Here is a 13,213-nt window from a genome sequence, read left to right on the forward strand (position 1 = left end):
AGGGTGAGCCTTCCTGGCCTGGGCAGAGAGCACCACAGATCAGATTCTCCACTTAGGACCTCCCCATCAGCCTTTACTCCTGACTATTCCAAGAACTTCGGGAAGTCAGGGGCAGAGGACCAGGAGGTCAGAGGTCAGACGAGGAGAAACCACTGCCCTTTCTTTAATCCAGAGAATTCCAGCCTCCACCAGAGACTTCAAAAAAAAAAAAAAAATCACAAAATCAGGCTGGAGAGATGGCTTAGCAGTTAAGGCACTTGCCTGAAAAGTCAAAGGACCTTGGTTTGACTCCCCAGGACCAACATAAGCCAGATGCACAAGGTAGCACATGCATGTGGAGTTCATGTGCAGTAGCTAGAGGCCCTGGCATACCCATATAACACCCCCACATAAATAAAAATAAACCAGGCCTAGTGGCTTACGCCTTTAATCCCAACACTCAGAGGCAGAGGTAGGAGGACCAATCGCTGTGAGTTTGAGGCCACCCTGAGATTACATAGTGAATTCCAGGTCAGCATAAACTAGAGTGAAACTCTACCTCGAAAAACCAATAAATAAATAAATGCTTAAAAAAAAAAATCACAAAATCATGACCCCCTCAGCTGATTTCTGGACCAAGAAGCTAATTCCCTCCTCAATCTACCAGGTACTTGTGTCTAACCAAAAGCCTGCTGGGACTAATCACCCTCCAGGAGAAGCTAATAAATTCCATCCTCGAGTGCCTACACCATGTGCTCAAGTTTCCACCTTCTCAGCCACCTCTGGAAAACCAGGCTCTGGGTGGTTAAGTAACAGACCTACAGTTACACAGCAAGAACTCAGCAAGGCAGGTCTCAAAGCCATCTGATGTCAGGGAATGCTGTTGGGTATTGTGTGAGGAAAAGACTGCCAGGTAAAAGGAAAAGTCTTAGGGGTGGAGAGAAAGGTCAGTGGCTAAGGACACTTGTTTGCAAGGCCTGACAGCCTGGGTTCTATTCCCCGATGCCCACTTAAAGCTAGATTCACAGAATGATACATGCATCTAGAGTTTGGTTGCAGGGGAAGGAGGCCCTGGTGTACCCATTTTACCCCTACCCCATTTTCTATTTGCAAAAAAAAAGAAAGAAAAATCGTTTTTTTCAAGGTAGGGTCTCACTCTAGTCCAGGATGACCTAGAATTCACCATGTACTCTCAGGGTGGCCTTGAACTCACAGCAATCCTCCTACTTCTGTCTCCCAAGCGCTGGGATTAAAGGCGTGAGCCACCATGCCCAGCAATTTTTATTTTTTTTAAAGGAAAGTTGGTTTGGAGAGATGGCTCAGATGTTATAAATGCTTGCTGGCAAAGCCTGATGGCCTGGGTTCGATTCCCTAGTGCCCACCTAAAGCCAGACGCACAAAGTGACACATGCATCTGGAGATTGTATGCAGTGGCAGGAGGTCCTGGCACACCTAAACACAGTCTCCGTCTGCCTTTCTCTCTGCCTCTCACAAATTTAAAAAAAAAAAAAAATCTTTTTTAAAGGTAAAGTCTTTTTCTGCCTCACCTTCTTCCACTTTTGAAATTGGTTCATCCCCCCCCCATGGTCTCCTATTCCATTTTCAGGGTTTTTGTTTGTTTTTCTTTTCAAGATGGTCTTGTTTTGTATCCTTGTCTGACCTTGTCACAGCAACCCTCTCCAGTCTCAGGCTCTGAAGTGCTGGGATAACCACTCTGGGCTCCTTTTTTGTGTCCTACGTGAACAGGAGTCACCTGAGACTATAGGCTTTTTCTTCTTTTATGGCAGTCTGTTAAAATCCACACATTCCTCCCACGATCCTCAGTGCACCAGCTCACAAAGACCAGATGATCTTCCTCAAAAGTGGCTCTGACCTTGGCTTCCCCTGGGGAGGACCACTGCGCCTCTGTCTTGACCTCCCCGCCCTTCCCACACTTGATTTTCCTCCTAACCCCGACACACCCATTCCCTCCTTACTAAGAATGGCCTCGGGAGGACCCTCAGTCACTGACTCTCAGAGGGTCCCCGGTGGCCAGGTGAAGGCAGTCTAGGAGGACCTAAGGCTCCCCAAGGGAAGGGGCGCGGAGCCGGAGCCCCGCCCTCCTCACCCTGCGTCCACCTGTTTCGGGTTAGAAAGCCTCTAAGCGTCACCCCGGTGCTACGCGGTGACGGTCAGCTCCCCAAGGCCAGGGCCCGAAATGTGTCCACTAAACTGTCCCACCGCGGCAGAGCAAAGGCGAACTTTCTTGGGCGAGAATTTTTCCACTTCTTGCCAAGGCCCACGGGGCAAGCCCCCTCCCCGTCGGCGTGCAAAACAGACGGGGGTCGTCGGAGCGTCGCTTAAAGGTGTGCAAAGCCGAAAGGCTCCCGAGGCCCACGCCTCTCCCGCGGGCTTCCTCCGTCGGAGGATTAGGAGGGTCAGAGGGCCCCAGGGAGGGCGGGGAGACGGCGAGCGCCCAGATGGCAGCGGCGGGGGCTAAGCCGCCCAGGTAACGCGCCGGGCCACGGGAAGACCTCGCCCGCGGGCCGGCCCCGGGGGTCTCCGTCGCCGCCCGCCGTGGCCCCCGCACCCAGCCGCTACCAGACACCTGTTCCCGACAGCCGCCAACTAGCGCGCAAAGCCAAACTCCGGAGTTTGCAAACCTGGGCTTGGGGGAGGCGGACCAGGAAGTTCCCGGCGGCACTTTCTACAGGTGTCTTCCTCCGACACCAGCAGGACGGCGGAGATCCGGGCGCAGTCCGCCCCGGGAAGCCCAGGGGTCCCCGCCTCGGGTGCCCGGCGCACGCCCCTCCCCGCGAAGGAGGAGGGTAGAGCCCGCTGGGGGCCGACTCACCTGGAACCCCGGGTGGGCCCCCCGCCCGAGGCCTGCCGAGCCCGCCGCCCGCTCCCCGGGTTCCGCCGCGCCGGCCCACGGGCTGCTGCCGAGCGGCCGTCTCCTTCCTGCTCACCTCCGGCGCGGCGGGCGGGCGGGCGGGGGGCGGAGCCGCCGCTATTTACATAAAGGGCGAAGCCGGCGGGCCCCGCGGAACCCCGAGCGCCCGGCCCCCGCCTGGCCACGCCCCCCGCCGCGGGGCCCGGGAGCCGACGGGGCGGGGGCGCGGCCAGGGCGCCCCGGAGGGCGGGGACCGCGCCGCGGCCAATCGGCGGCCTCGGGGTGCGGCCGGCCCGCCCCGCCCTTACCTGCGCGCACCTGGCCCGCCGCAGGGCCGCGCCCCGTGTCCTGCCGCGTCCCGGAGAGGAAATAGTCCCCGCGGATCGCGCGCCCGTCCCCCGGCGGCGACCGTCCCTCCCACGACTTGCGCCCCGGCTGTCGAGGGAGGAGCGTGGCCCGGCCAGGTTTCAGGACCCGCGGTCAGGGCGGTTATGGGAACGAGGGAGGGCGCCACGGCGGGACGCGTGCCCTCGGGGGTGGGACCCCACCTTCAGTCTCTGCGGAAGCGGGCCGGGACCCCGGGGTCCCAGGAGACAGCCACAGCGGCGGGAATTTTTAGCTCGGGCTATGGCAGGGCCTGGAGTGCGGCCGGGCGGAAGGCCCGCGGGGACAGCAAACTGCGCAGAGCCGCGCTGGCTCCTCTGGCCCATTCCACACCCAAGGGCCTCTCGGGCACCCTTTTACCACCCAGCTAGGGCACTCGCCTCCCTCCTCGGTGTCCCCTTCAGAAGCCCTGCGACTTCCTTCTCCCTGGCCTTCAGACGAGGCAGCCGTCCTTCGGTGGACAAAAACGTCCATGAGGGGCAAGCAGTAGTCCAGTAAGGAGATCCAGAAAAGACCTATTTTTAATGGCTTTGGCTTTATGGCACGAAGCAGGCACCCTCTTTGTTTAAAGGCACAGCAGAGTCTTCTCTTCTGCCCCACCTCCTGGGCCTCTGAATAAGTCCTGAATTCCCAACTGGGAGGCAGCACTCTCAGGCCTAGGGCTTGGAAACACAGCAGCGGCCAGGCGGAAGGGGACGGGACACAGGGCAGAGTTTCACTTTTCTGCAAATAGCAGACACGGGTACTGAGTACTGACCCCTACAGCTCCAGGTCAGCCCAGCACAGGGGGCTGCCGATGCGGTCCCTGAGAACAGTTAGTCCGGGTCGCAGTGCCCTGTGTGGTCAGTGCTCCAGATCCGTAGGTAGTGTGAACTCTCTGAAGCTATAGAAGGAGATGTCACCGTGATCCACCACCGCAAAGATCAGGGGCACGTCCCCGCTCTGGTAGGACAGCCTCTTGAGGCTACAGAAGTCCGGGACAGGCTCATCAAATCTGTAGGGATGAGGGTTAAGACTGAGACCCAGCCATCGCCCACCCATAGCTCTTAAGCCCCAGCACTAAGGCTCTTAGGGAAGGGAAATTATAGGAACGGAGGGACAAGAATTCTGGCCTGTAGGCTTTCCTAGCTATAAGTTCCATGACTGAGTTCTCCAAGGCAGCCCCAGAACCCTGGCTGGGGGTGGGGGGGTGGTGGCTAGGAAGACAGGGTTCTCACCACTCTTACCCATTGTAAATCCCTCCAGAGAAATCCCTGCTGCTGGGTGAACCCATGACTTAAGAATAGGAAACTACCACATGCAAGCAGCACATAGACAGGGGTTCGAAGCAGTTTGGTGGATTCCTATGGGACTAACTGGCTGTGTGGACTTAAGTAGGTCACTTAACCCGTCTGGTTTTTCTCAGGGACTGGCAGGGGAGTGGAGCCTGGTGGTAGCCCAGGAGTTGCTCACTCATCTCATACCCACTAATGCACATGCGGGCATAGGGCTTGCCAGGGTTGTTCTTTCGGAATGTGGCCACAGCGTCAGCCTGGTACACATCGAAGCTGATCTGCAAGCCTCTAGGCCTCTCCAGCAACCTGAGGACCGAGTGAGAAACTTTAGGACAAAAATTCTCTCCTCTCCTCTTCTACCCTTCACCTACAGTACATCCTTTCCCATCACCAATTCTGGCAAGCAGCCTCACCCAGGGAATAAACCCACCTGTTTGTCATTTCTCCTTCCTTCCCTAGAGCTAAGTAAGGGTCCCTGGGGGTGATGTTCTCACTCACACCTAACTGCAGGATCCAATTCCAGCTGTCACTCCACCTGGTACCCAGGGTCATGGAGCGGTAGGTATAGCTGGGAAACTTACCCAGCACCTCCATCAGCAAGGTGTGTTGTCTGCAGCACAGAGATCTGCTGAAGGACCATGGCTACAGGGACAGTGAAAACAAAGTGTTGGGAGGAGATTTAGCTTTCCACATACTCCCTTGACACTGCCAAATCTGCTATCTAGGCTAGCGCTGCCAGATTACCAAAACGTATTTATTATAAGGACATTCCAGGAAATATTTAGTACACAACTTACTCCTAAAAAAAAAAAAAAAAAAAAAAAGAAATTAGTCATCTAAAATTCAAACAGGCCTGGAGAGATGGCTTAGTGGTTAAGGCACTTGCCTGCAAAGCCAAAGGACTTAGGTTCTAAGCCAGATGCACAAGGTGGAGTTCATGTGCAGTGGCTAGAAGCCCTGGTGCACCCATTCTCTCTACTTCTAATACTTAAGAAAAAACAGGGCTGGGAAGATGGCTCCGCAGTTAAAGGTGCTTCCTTGCAAAGCCTGCTGGCCCAGGTTCATTTCCCAAAATGCCCATGAAGACCAGATGCAAAAAGTGGTACAAGTGTCTGGTGTTTGTTTGCAGAGACAAGAGACCCTGGGGTGTTCATGCACTCACACATACACATAAATTATTTATTTTTTTAGTTTTTCAAGGTAAGGTCTTGCTCTAGCCCAGGCTGACCTGGAATTCACTATGTAGTCTCAGGGTGGCCTCGAACTCACAGCAATCCACTTACCCCTGCCTCCCAAGTGCTGGGATTAAAGGCATGTGCCACCATGCCCATCTCACATAAATAATTTGTAAGCCAGGATGCATATAGTGGCACATATGTCTGAAGTTTGTTTGCGGTGGCAGGAGCCCCTAGTGTGCCCATTCTCTCTCTTAAATAAATGTTTTTTTAAAGATTCAAATATAGAATTCCATGATGACTAAGTAGTTCTGAATCTGCTACAACATTTAACTTGGACCACTCTTGCTCTATTAGTTCCCTGTGCTTAAAGCCAAGAGCAGACAGGGAGCTTGCTTCTTACTTGGCTGTGACCGCTCACTTTGGTAGCACCATGTTCCTAGTGGGCCTGGGAGGGGACGGGCCCACAGCTAGTAGGTGGCAAGGCCACCCCCATTAGCTTGGGTTTGGTCTTAAGTATTCAGGCACAGTTTTCACCTGCTCTTGAACCTCCCTATGAACTGACTCACCATTACTAAACCTCCCTGTGAGCTGTTCTGTGGCCACTGTCACCACCTTCAGAGCTGTCCTGTGGGTTCTCCTCCCATACCTCAGGTCTCAACCAGCCCCAGTTAATCCAGTCCCTTTCACTGTCTTACGTCCCCTCAGCTACCAGTGATCTATGGGGCTGTGGCTGGGTGAGGGGGTACCTGGGGAGTCTGCTTGGTCAGGGTTCAGCAAGGGGGTGACAGGCTGGCCCCACAGGTGTGGAGGGCGATGCTGGCTCTTCTGCAGCTGCCGCCTCTGCAACAGCTCCTTGTACTCCCGCCAGCCGGAGCAGCGCCGCACCTCAGGGTCTGCGTTCACATCCTCCCGGAAGTGCTGGGCCACTGCATGCTGCTCCCGCTCCCGCCGGGACAGCTTCTCCTTGCGCTGGTTCAGCTTCTGGCACCAAGAATTGGCATCTGTCCCCCGTCCAGTGACATTGGCTGGGAGCAGCTCTGGGGCTGGGGCAGGTAGGAGGGTATGGCGACTATCTGAAGCCATATTAGGGAAGGCAATCTGGTCAAAGTTCCAGCGAGGCTTAGAAGCCCCCTTGATTCCATTCTCTACTTGGTCACTCTCCTGGACACATCCCAAATCCTCCCTGGCCACATCAGGGCAGGGCTCTGGCGACCCCTGCAGCTGAAAAGGGACCCTTGAGCCCTTTCTCGGGCTTGACTCCTGGGGTTTCTCCTCTGGGCACTGGCTGTTCTGGTCGCAGGCAGGTGGGCTGGTGGCCTCCAGTCTTACGGGTGGCAGGATGTCCTCCGGGAGCTTGGCCTTCTTAACAGACCTGAGAGACGTGGAGGAAGAGCAGCACATCTGCCCCTCATTGCTGAGATATGTGTATCCCACGGGAGCTGAGCACAGGCCCCTGCTATCTCCATAAGCCTGTGGGAGAGCCACTCAAGACCCCTCGTGTTTTAAAAAAAAAAAAATTTATTGCCACTGAGCCATCTCCCCAGCCTCAAGGTCCCCACTTAAAAGACTATGTTCTGTCTGAGATCACAGCCTCAGCATTCCCCAGAGGGTGACAATCACAGGGAGCATTACCGACAGCTGGCACTCCTCTTCCTCTTGCCAGTCCCATCCTCCAGGCACTGGGCATAGCCGTCCAAGTTAAGCTGCCTCTCATAAGGGGACAGGACGGAGCTGTGGGATGAGAACAGTAAACAGACTGGCACTTCTGGCAGGATATGGGAGGGACTGGCCAAGAAGACCAGTCAGAGGCCAGGGCCAGAACCACACCCAAGGGCCAAGGCTCTGAGCAGACTTGGAGGAAGAGTACCTGGGAGCAACTCTAAGGCCCCAGTCATGTGCTTTGCTCAGGTCTCTGGCTATCACCAATGACACCTCTAAAAAGACACTCCTGAAGCTGGGCGTGGTGGCTCACGCCTTTAATCCCAGCAGAGGCAGGAGGACCGCTGTGAGTTCAAGGCCACCCTGAGACTACACAGTGATTTCCAGATTAGCCTGGACCAGAGTGAGACCCTACCTCAAAAAAAAAAAAAAAAAAAAAAAAGACGAATATGTGATTAATCAGGCTAGAGGTATAGCTCCTCAGCATCCACAGAATAATACATATTAACTGCTGGTGAGAGAAATGAAGAGTTAGCTTGGAAAATGGAGAAAAACAAAGATGAAAATAACCACTGGAAACAGTTTTTTCTTTCTCTTTTTTCCAGTTTTTTTTTTTTTTCTTTTTCAAGGTAGGGTTTCACTCTAGCCCAGGCTGACCTGGAATTCACTATGGAGTCTCAGGGTGGCCTCGAACTCATGGCGATCCTCCTACCTCTGCCTCCCAAGTGCTGGGATTAAAGGCGTGCGCCACCACGCCCGGCCAGTTTTTTTAAAATATTTTTTGTTCATTTTTATTTACTTATTTGAGAGGGAGAGAGAGACAGATAGAGAGAGAATGGGCGTGCCAGGGCTTCCAGCCACTGCAAACAAACTCCAGACGCATGCGCCCCCTGGTGCATCTGGCTAACGTGGGTCCTGGGGAATCGAGCCTCGAACCGGGGTCCTTAGGCTTCACAGGAAAGCACTTTACCGCTAAGCCATCTCTCCAGCCCCAGTTTTTTTAATGTATGGTCTCATTCTAGTCCAGGCTGACTTGGAATTCACTCTGTAACCCAAGATAGCTATAAACTCACAGTGATCCTCTCACTTCTGACTCCCTAGAGGTGGCCTTAAAGGCATGAGCCACTTATACCTGGCTTCACATTTTTTTTCTTACTTGTACATACAAATCTTTTTCTGTTTTCTTTTTCTTCTAACAAAAATGGCATCTTACACAATTTTTTTAAATCCTTTTTTTATTATATATTGGGGCTCAGCCCCTTGTCACTGTGTCATTCTTCCCTGTTATGAATTTGTTATGCTTCCCGCTGCTGCTGCTGCACTGTTCAGTAGAGTAACCCCAATTCAAACTAGATTTAAAATCAATTAAAAATTTCAAATGAAAAATTCAGTCCTAACATTACTACAGAAAAGTACTATGGTCACCGGGCATGGTGGCACACACCTTTAATCCCAGCACTTGGGAGACAGAGGTAGGAGGATTGCCATGAGTTCAAGGCCACCCTGAGACTACATAGTCAATTCCATATCAGCCTTGGCTAGTGTGAGACCCTAACTCAAAATAACCAAAAAACAAAAAAGAAAGAAAGTTTTAAGGGACAGCTCCACTTTGGGAGATAAATTATAGCTTGTGTGAGCATGCTGCCATGCTGAGCTCTGAGGCTCTTTCCAAGTACACGGATTGTGCAAAGTGACAGTATTTTGTGCATGTTCCTTACTAAAGAAAAGGGAGTGGGAACAGGGACTGGGCTCTGCCACCCTCAGCAGTAAGCGCAAGGGCAGGCATTAGTCAGGGATCAGCAAGCAAACAGTCTCAGCAGGGAGTTTCTGTTCACAGCCATGCTGTTTCCCTAGGACAGAGTCCACTTTCACAAAAGAAAGGACATGCCTGTCTTAGAACTCTGGGAACATACTGTGTAACTGCAGACCTCCAAACCTGCAGGTCTCTGTGGATCTCAGCAAATGCCAGATTACTAAGGTGATGAAGGAAGGGACATCTAAACTAGTCAACTGCCTCAACTGTAAACCTCACTCAGTCCCTCATTCATGCACACACTCTGCGAGGCAGCCCGAACCTCTAAGTGCCAGGCACTGTAGCAGTACCATGCACTCATGTCCACAGTGGATGGCAGGTGCTTGGTCTTCATCTGAAAGGGCTCATTTTGGCAACCCTGGAGAAAGTACAGTGATGGGATTCATCCCAACATGCCTCCTTCAAAAGCACTTCTAGCCCAGACCCTGGGCGCTGCACCCCAGCCATAGGTTCCGAGGTAAGTAGAGGCTACTTTCCACCTCAGACTGGTCAGCAGGTTCCAGGACTAGAATGAATGGGAGAGAGGGACAAGGACTTACCTTGGCTGGAATCGACGAACCACATATCCCAGTCTCTTCAGGTGGCTGAAGACCTCAAGTGAAAAAAAAGTAAACTTACATGGCCATTTCTTCATTCTTTTTTTTTTTTTTTTTTTGGCTTTTCAAGGTAGGATCTCACTCTGGTTCAGGCTGACCTGGAATTCACTATGTAGTCTCAGGGTGGCCTCGAACTCACAGTGATCCTCCTACCTCTGCCTCCCGAGTGCTGGGATTAAAGGCGTGCGCCACCACGCCCGGCTTCTTCATTCTTTTTTTCTCTGTTCTTTTTCCCTTTTTTGATTTTTCAAGGTAGGGTCTCACTCTAGCCCAAATTGACCTGGGCTGTGCTATTTAGTCTCAGGGTGGCCTCAAACCCACAGCAACTCTCCTACCTCGGCTTTCTGAGTGCTAGGATTAAAAGCATGTGCCACCATGCCCCACCTAGTATTTTTAAAATTATTTTATTTGCAAGCAGAGAGAAAATGAATGGGTGCATCAGGGTCTCTAGCCCCTGTAAACAGTTCTAGATTCATGCACTTTGTGCATCTGGCTTTACATGGACACTCGGGGAATCATACCTGGGTTGTTAGGCTTTGCAGGTAAGCCCCTTAACAGCTAAGCCATTTCTTCAGCCCCCTCCAGTCTACTTAAAAAAAAAAATAGCTGGCTTGGTGGCGCACGCCTTTAATCCCAGCACTCAGGAGGCAGAGGTAGGAGGATCACTGTGAGTTTGAGGCCACCCTGAGATGACATAGTGCATTCCAGGTCAGCCTGAGCTAGAGTGAGACCCTATCTCCAAAAACAAAAAATTAAATAAAAATAAGTAAATAAATATTTTTATTTATAAACATATATCTTTTTTTCTTTTTTTTTTTTTCAAGGTAGGGTCTCACTCTAGCTCAGACTGACCTGGAATGCACTATGTCGTCTCAGGGTGGTCTCGGACTCACGGTGATCCTCCTACCTCTGCCTCCCGAGTGCTGGAATGAAAGGTATACGCCACCACACCCGGCTTCCCTCCTGTCTTTCTGATTAAGCTTCCTACTTAAGTCTCCAGCAAGGTTTTGCCTGCTGGAAGTGTTGCTGGTGGTGGATCTGAGTCCAGTCTACTGTGTATGTTCGGAGCCAGCTGTTGTCTTCTCTGCTGTGGAAGTGTGATAAAGTGAAGCAGCTTCCTGTCATGATGAAGCTTCCCCTCAAAACCCTTTCCACCCATAAGCTGCTTCTGGTCGGGTTCTTGTCCCAGCAATGAGAATGTAACTACAACACAGACTTCACCCTAGCTTAGTCCCTACCTTCTCTTACTGAAAACATTATCCTAAACACTATCACTTCTTTCCCCTTACTTTATCTTCCACCTGGCATGTAGTTCTCTATAAAGTCAACAGTTCATTTGTTTGGTTGGAAGTTTTGCTTTGATTTAGGACAAGGTCTCACTATGTAGACCAGGCTGGCTTCAAACCTGGCTGGTTTCAAACCTGCCTGCCTCAGCCTTCTGAGAATCAGGATTACAAGTTGGTGCTAGAGGCTTGCCATTTTATTACCCAGTTACCACCATTAGAATGTAAGCCTCAGTAGGACATTATGGCTCACCCTTTTATTCCCAGCACTGGGGAGGCAGAGGTAGGAAGATCACCATGAATTCAAGGTTAGCCTGGGCTACATTGAAATCCTGTCTCAAATATAAACAACAGGGCTGGAGAGATGGCTCAGTGGTTAAGGTGCTTGCCTGAAAAACCTAAGGACCCAGGTTCGATTCTTCAGTCCCCACATAAGCCAGATGCACAAGGTGGCACATGTGTCCGCAGTTCACTAGCAATGGTTAGAGGCCCTGGCATGCCCATTCTCTCTTTCTCTCTCTCATGCGCCTAGAGTTTGTTTGCAGTGGCAGTATACTCTCATTCTCTCTTTCTGTCTCTGCTTGCAAATAAATAAGCAAAAAAATTTTTTTAAAGGCATTCTGACAGCACTTGTGCCAGTTAGAGGCCCCAGCATGTGACACTGTACCTGGCACCTTAAAGACATTTGTTAATACTCATTGACGTGGCAAATAGAGGATCCTTGGGAGGAAGCAAATACCTGGTACTGTAGGAAAGTCAAGGCATCTTCTGTCTCAGACAGCAGCAACTGGTAGGCCTCCTGGATAGACAGTGGCAGGTCTTGGTAGAAGAGCTGAATAGAGCCCTGGAAATGCGGGCAACAGCTCAGCTCTGCACCTTTCCAAGCAGTGCCACTTGGGGCAGCTTTTTGGCTCTGATTCACACACACACACCATGAAAACAGCCAATCAGGAAAGGGGAGCAACTCTCTAAATTGGATTGGAATCCCTGCTGCCTGCAATGGGATGCTTGTCATCTGCTCCGGAAGGCTGACTGTAAGTTCACTGAAAACAACTGTGGGTTTTTGGAGTCTTTAGTTTTTGTTCCCAAAAGGAAAAAAAAGAATCATGTTCCTTGGTTCCAACCCCGTTCCCACCCTCCGGGGGCCCCACTCACACACTCCAGTAGATACAAGGCTTCTTCAGGATGAAGCCGCTGTTTCCCTTGCTCCGAGAAGCCCATGGTCTGCCAGAACTTCCCCTGTGTGGGACCCAGGGTGGGTGTCACCCGAGAGCTAAGAGGAGAGGGGTCCCCTGCCGCAGAGCATCCCCCTATCTCCCGCCCCCCACCTGCGGGCCGCTCACCGCAGGAGACTTCAACTCCACAAAACCGTCGTCGGGTCTCCACTCGGCGGCCACCAAGCTGCCCCTGGCGAGGAGTGGGGAGGACCGGGGTGGGTCTGCGCGGGCAGTCCACGGGTCCCGTCCACCCAGCCCGCCCCGGCCCCGCCCCGGCCCGCTCACAGGCGCTCCACGCGCTCCTCGGCCAGCAGCTGCCAGAGCTCCTGGCGACACCGGCGCAGCCGCTCGGCCTGGGCCGCCGAGCCGTCGGGAAGGAAGTCCTTGGGGCCATGCGACCGCTGGGGCAGTTTCTGCGAGCGCGAGCGGGCGGCGAGGAGCTCCGAGGCACTGGCGGAGGAGGGGGACACGGGGTCGGCACCGCGCATCGAGGCCACCCGGTCCGGTTCCGGACCTCGCGCCACCCCTCCCCAGGTCCCCCGGCCCGGCCGCACCTGAGCACGCGTCCTGCGGGAACCTCCACCGTGGCGGGCTCGGCTTCGGGCTCCATCTGGCCGCCGTGTGCGGCTGCGCGCGCACCCACAAGCCCCGCCCACCTCCCGGAACTCCCCGCGGCCCTAGCGCGCGCGGTTGGCACCTGCGCCCGGCTGCAAATCAACCCATTAAGCTTTCCGCTTTTCTGCCGGTGCCGGGTCCTAGCGCCCCGCCGACACAAGACCTGCCAGGCCACTTTGCAGAGGTTTAGATGCGCAGAAGCGCTCCTGGGACCTCTCTGTTAGTAAAAGTTGACAAGGAGACTGGACCCCCGGCTGCAATGTGTGTGATCTTACTCTCCACAGCTCTGGTCGGCCTAATAACCCCCTGCCATGGAAGGGCCAGGAGACCCATGGAAGGGCCA

General features: G+C 53.3%; 2 protein-coding genes across 3 annotated transcripts in view; both read right to left on the minus strand.

Annotated features, from left to right (window-relative positions):
• Llgl2 (LLGL scribble cell polarity complex component 2) overlaps positions 1–2,861 on the minus strand; it is a 41,479-nt gene extending 38,618 nt beyond the window's left edge. The window contains exon 1 of one of the 2 annotated variants that reach the window (XM_045159004.1): positions 2,813–2,861. The gene's annotated coding sequence lies outside the window, so the exon portion shown is untranslated. Of the gene's footprint in view, positions 1–2,621; positions 2,653–2,812 lie in introns of those variants that run through there. The other variant, XM_045159006.1, reaches the window with a different exon arrangement.
• An 877-nt stretch (positions 2,862–3,738) lies between these two features.
• Positions 3,739–12,865, minus strand: Tsen54 (tRNA splicing endonuclease subunit 54). The gene is made up of 11 exons (XM_004655680.2): positions 12,810–12,865; positions 12,541–12,705; positions 12,382–12,445; positions 12,194–12,277; positions 11,778–11,882; positions 9,699–9,751; positions 7,320–7,418; positions 6,434–7,059; positions 5,091–5,151; positions 4,699–4,815; positions 3,739–4,229 (listed from the first exon to the last, which is right to left on the minus strand). The coding sequence occupies exons 1-11, from the start codon at positions 12,863–12,865 to the stop codon at positions 4,079–4,081; spliced, it is 1,581 nt and encodes a 526-aa protein (XP_004655737.2). The 3' UTR covers positions 3,739–4,078.
• Positions 12,866–13,213: the final 348 nt, after the last annotated feature.

This window comes from Jaculus jaculus, chromosome 9 (genome assembly GCF_020740685.1).
Source record: "Jaculus jaculus isolate mJacJac1 chromosome 9, mJacJac1.mat.Y.cur, whole genome shotgun sequence".
NCBI classification, from domain to species: domain Eukaryota; kingdom Metazoa; phylum Chordata; class Mammalia; order Rodentia; family Dipodidae; genus Jaculus; species Jaculus jaculus.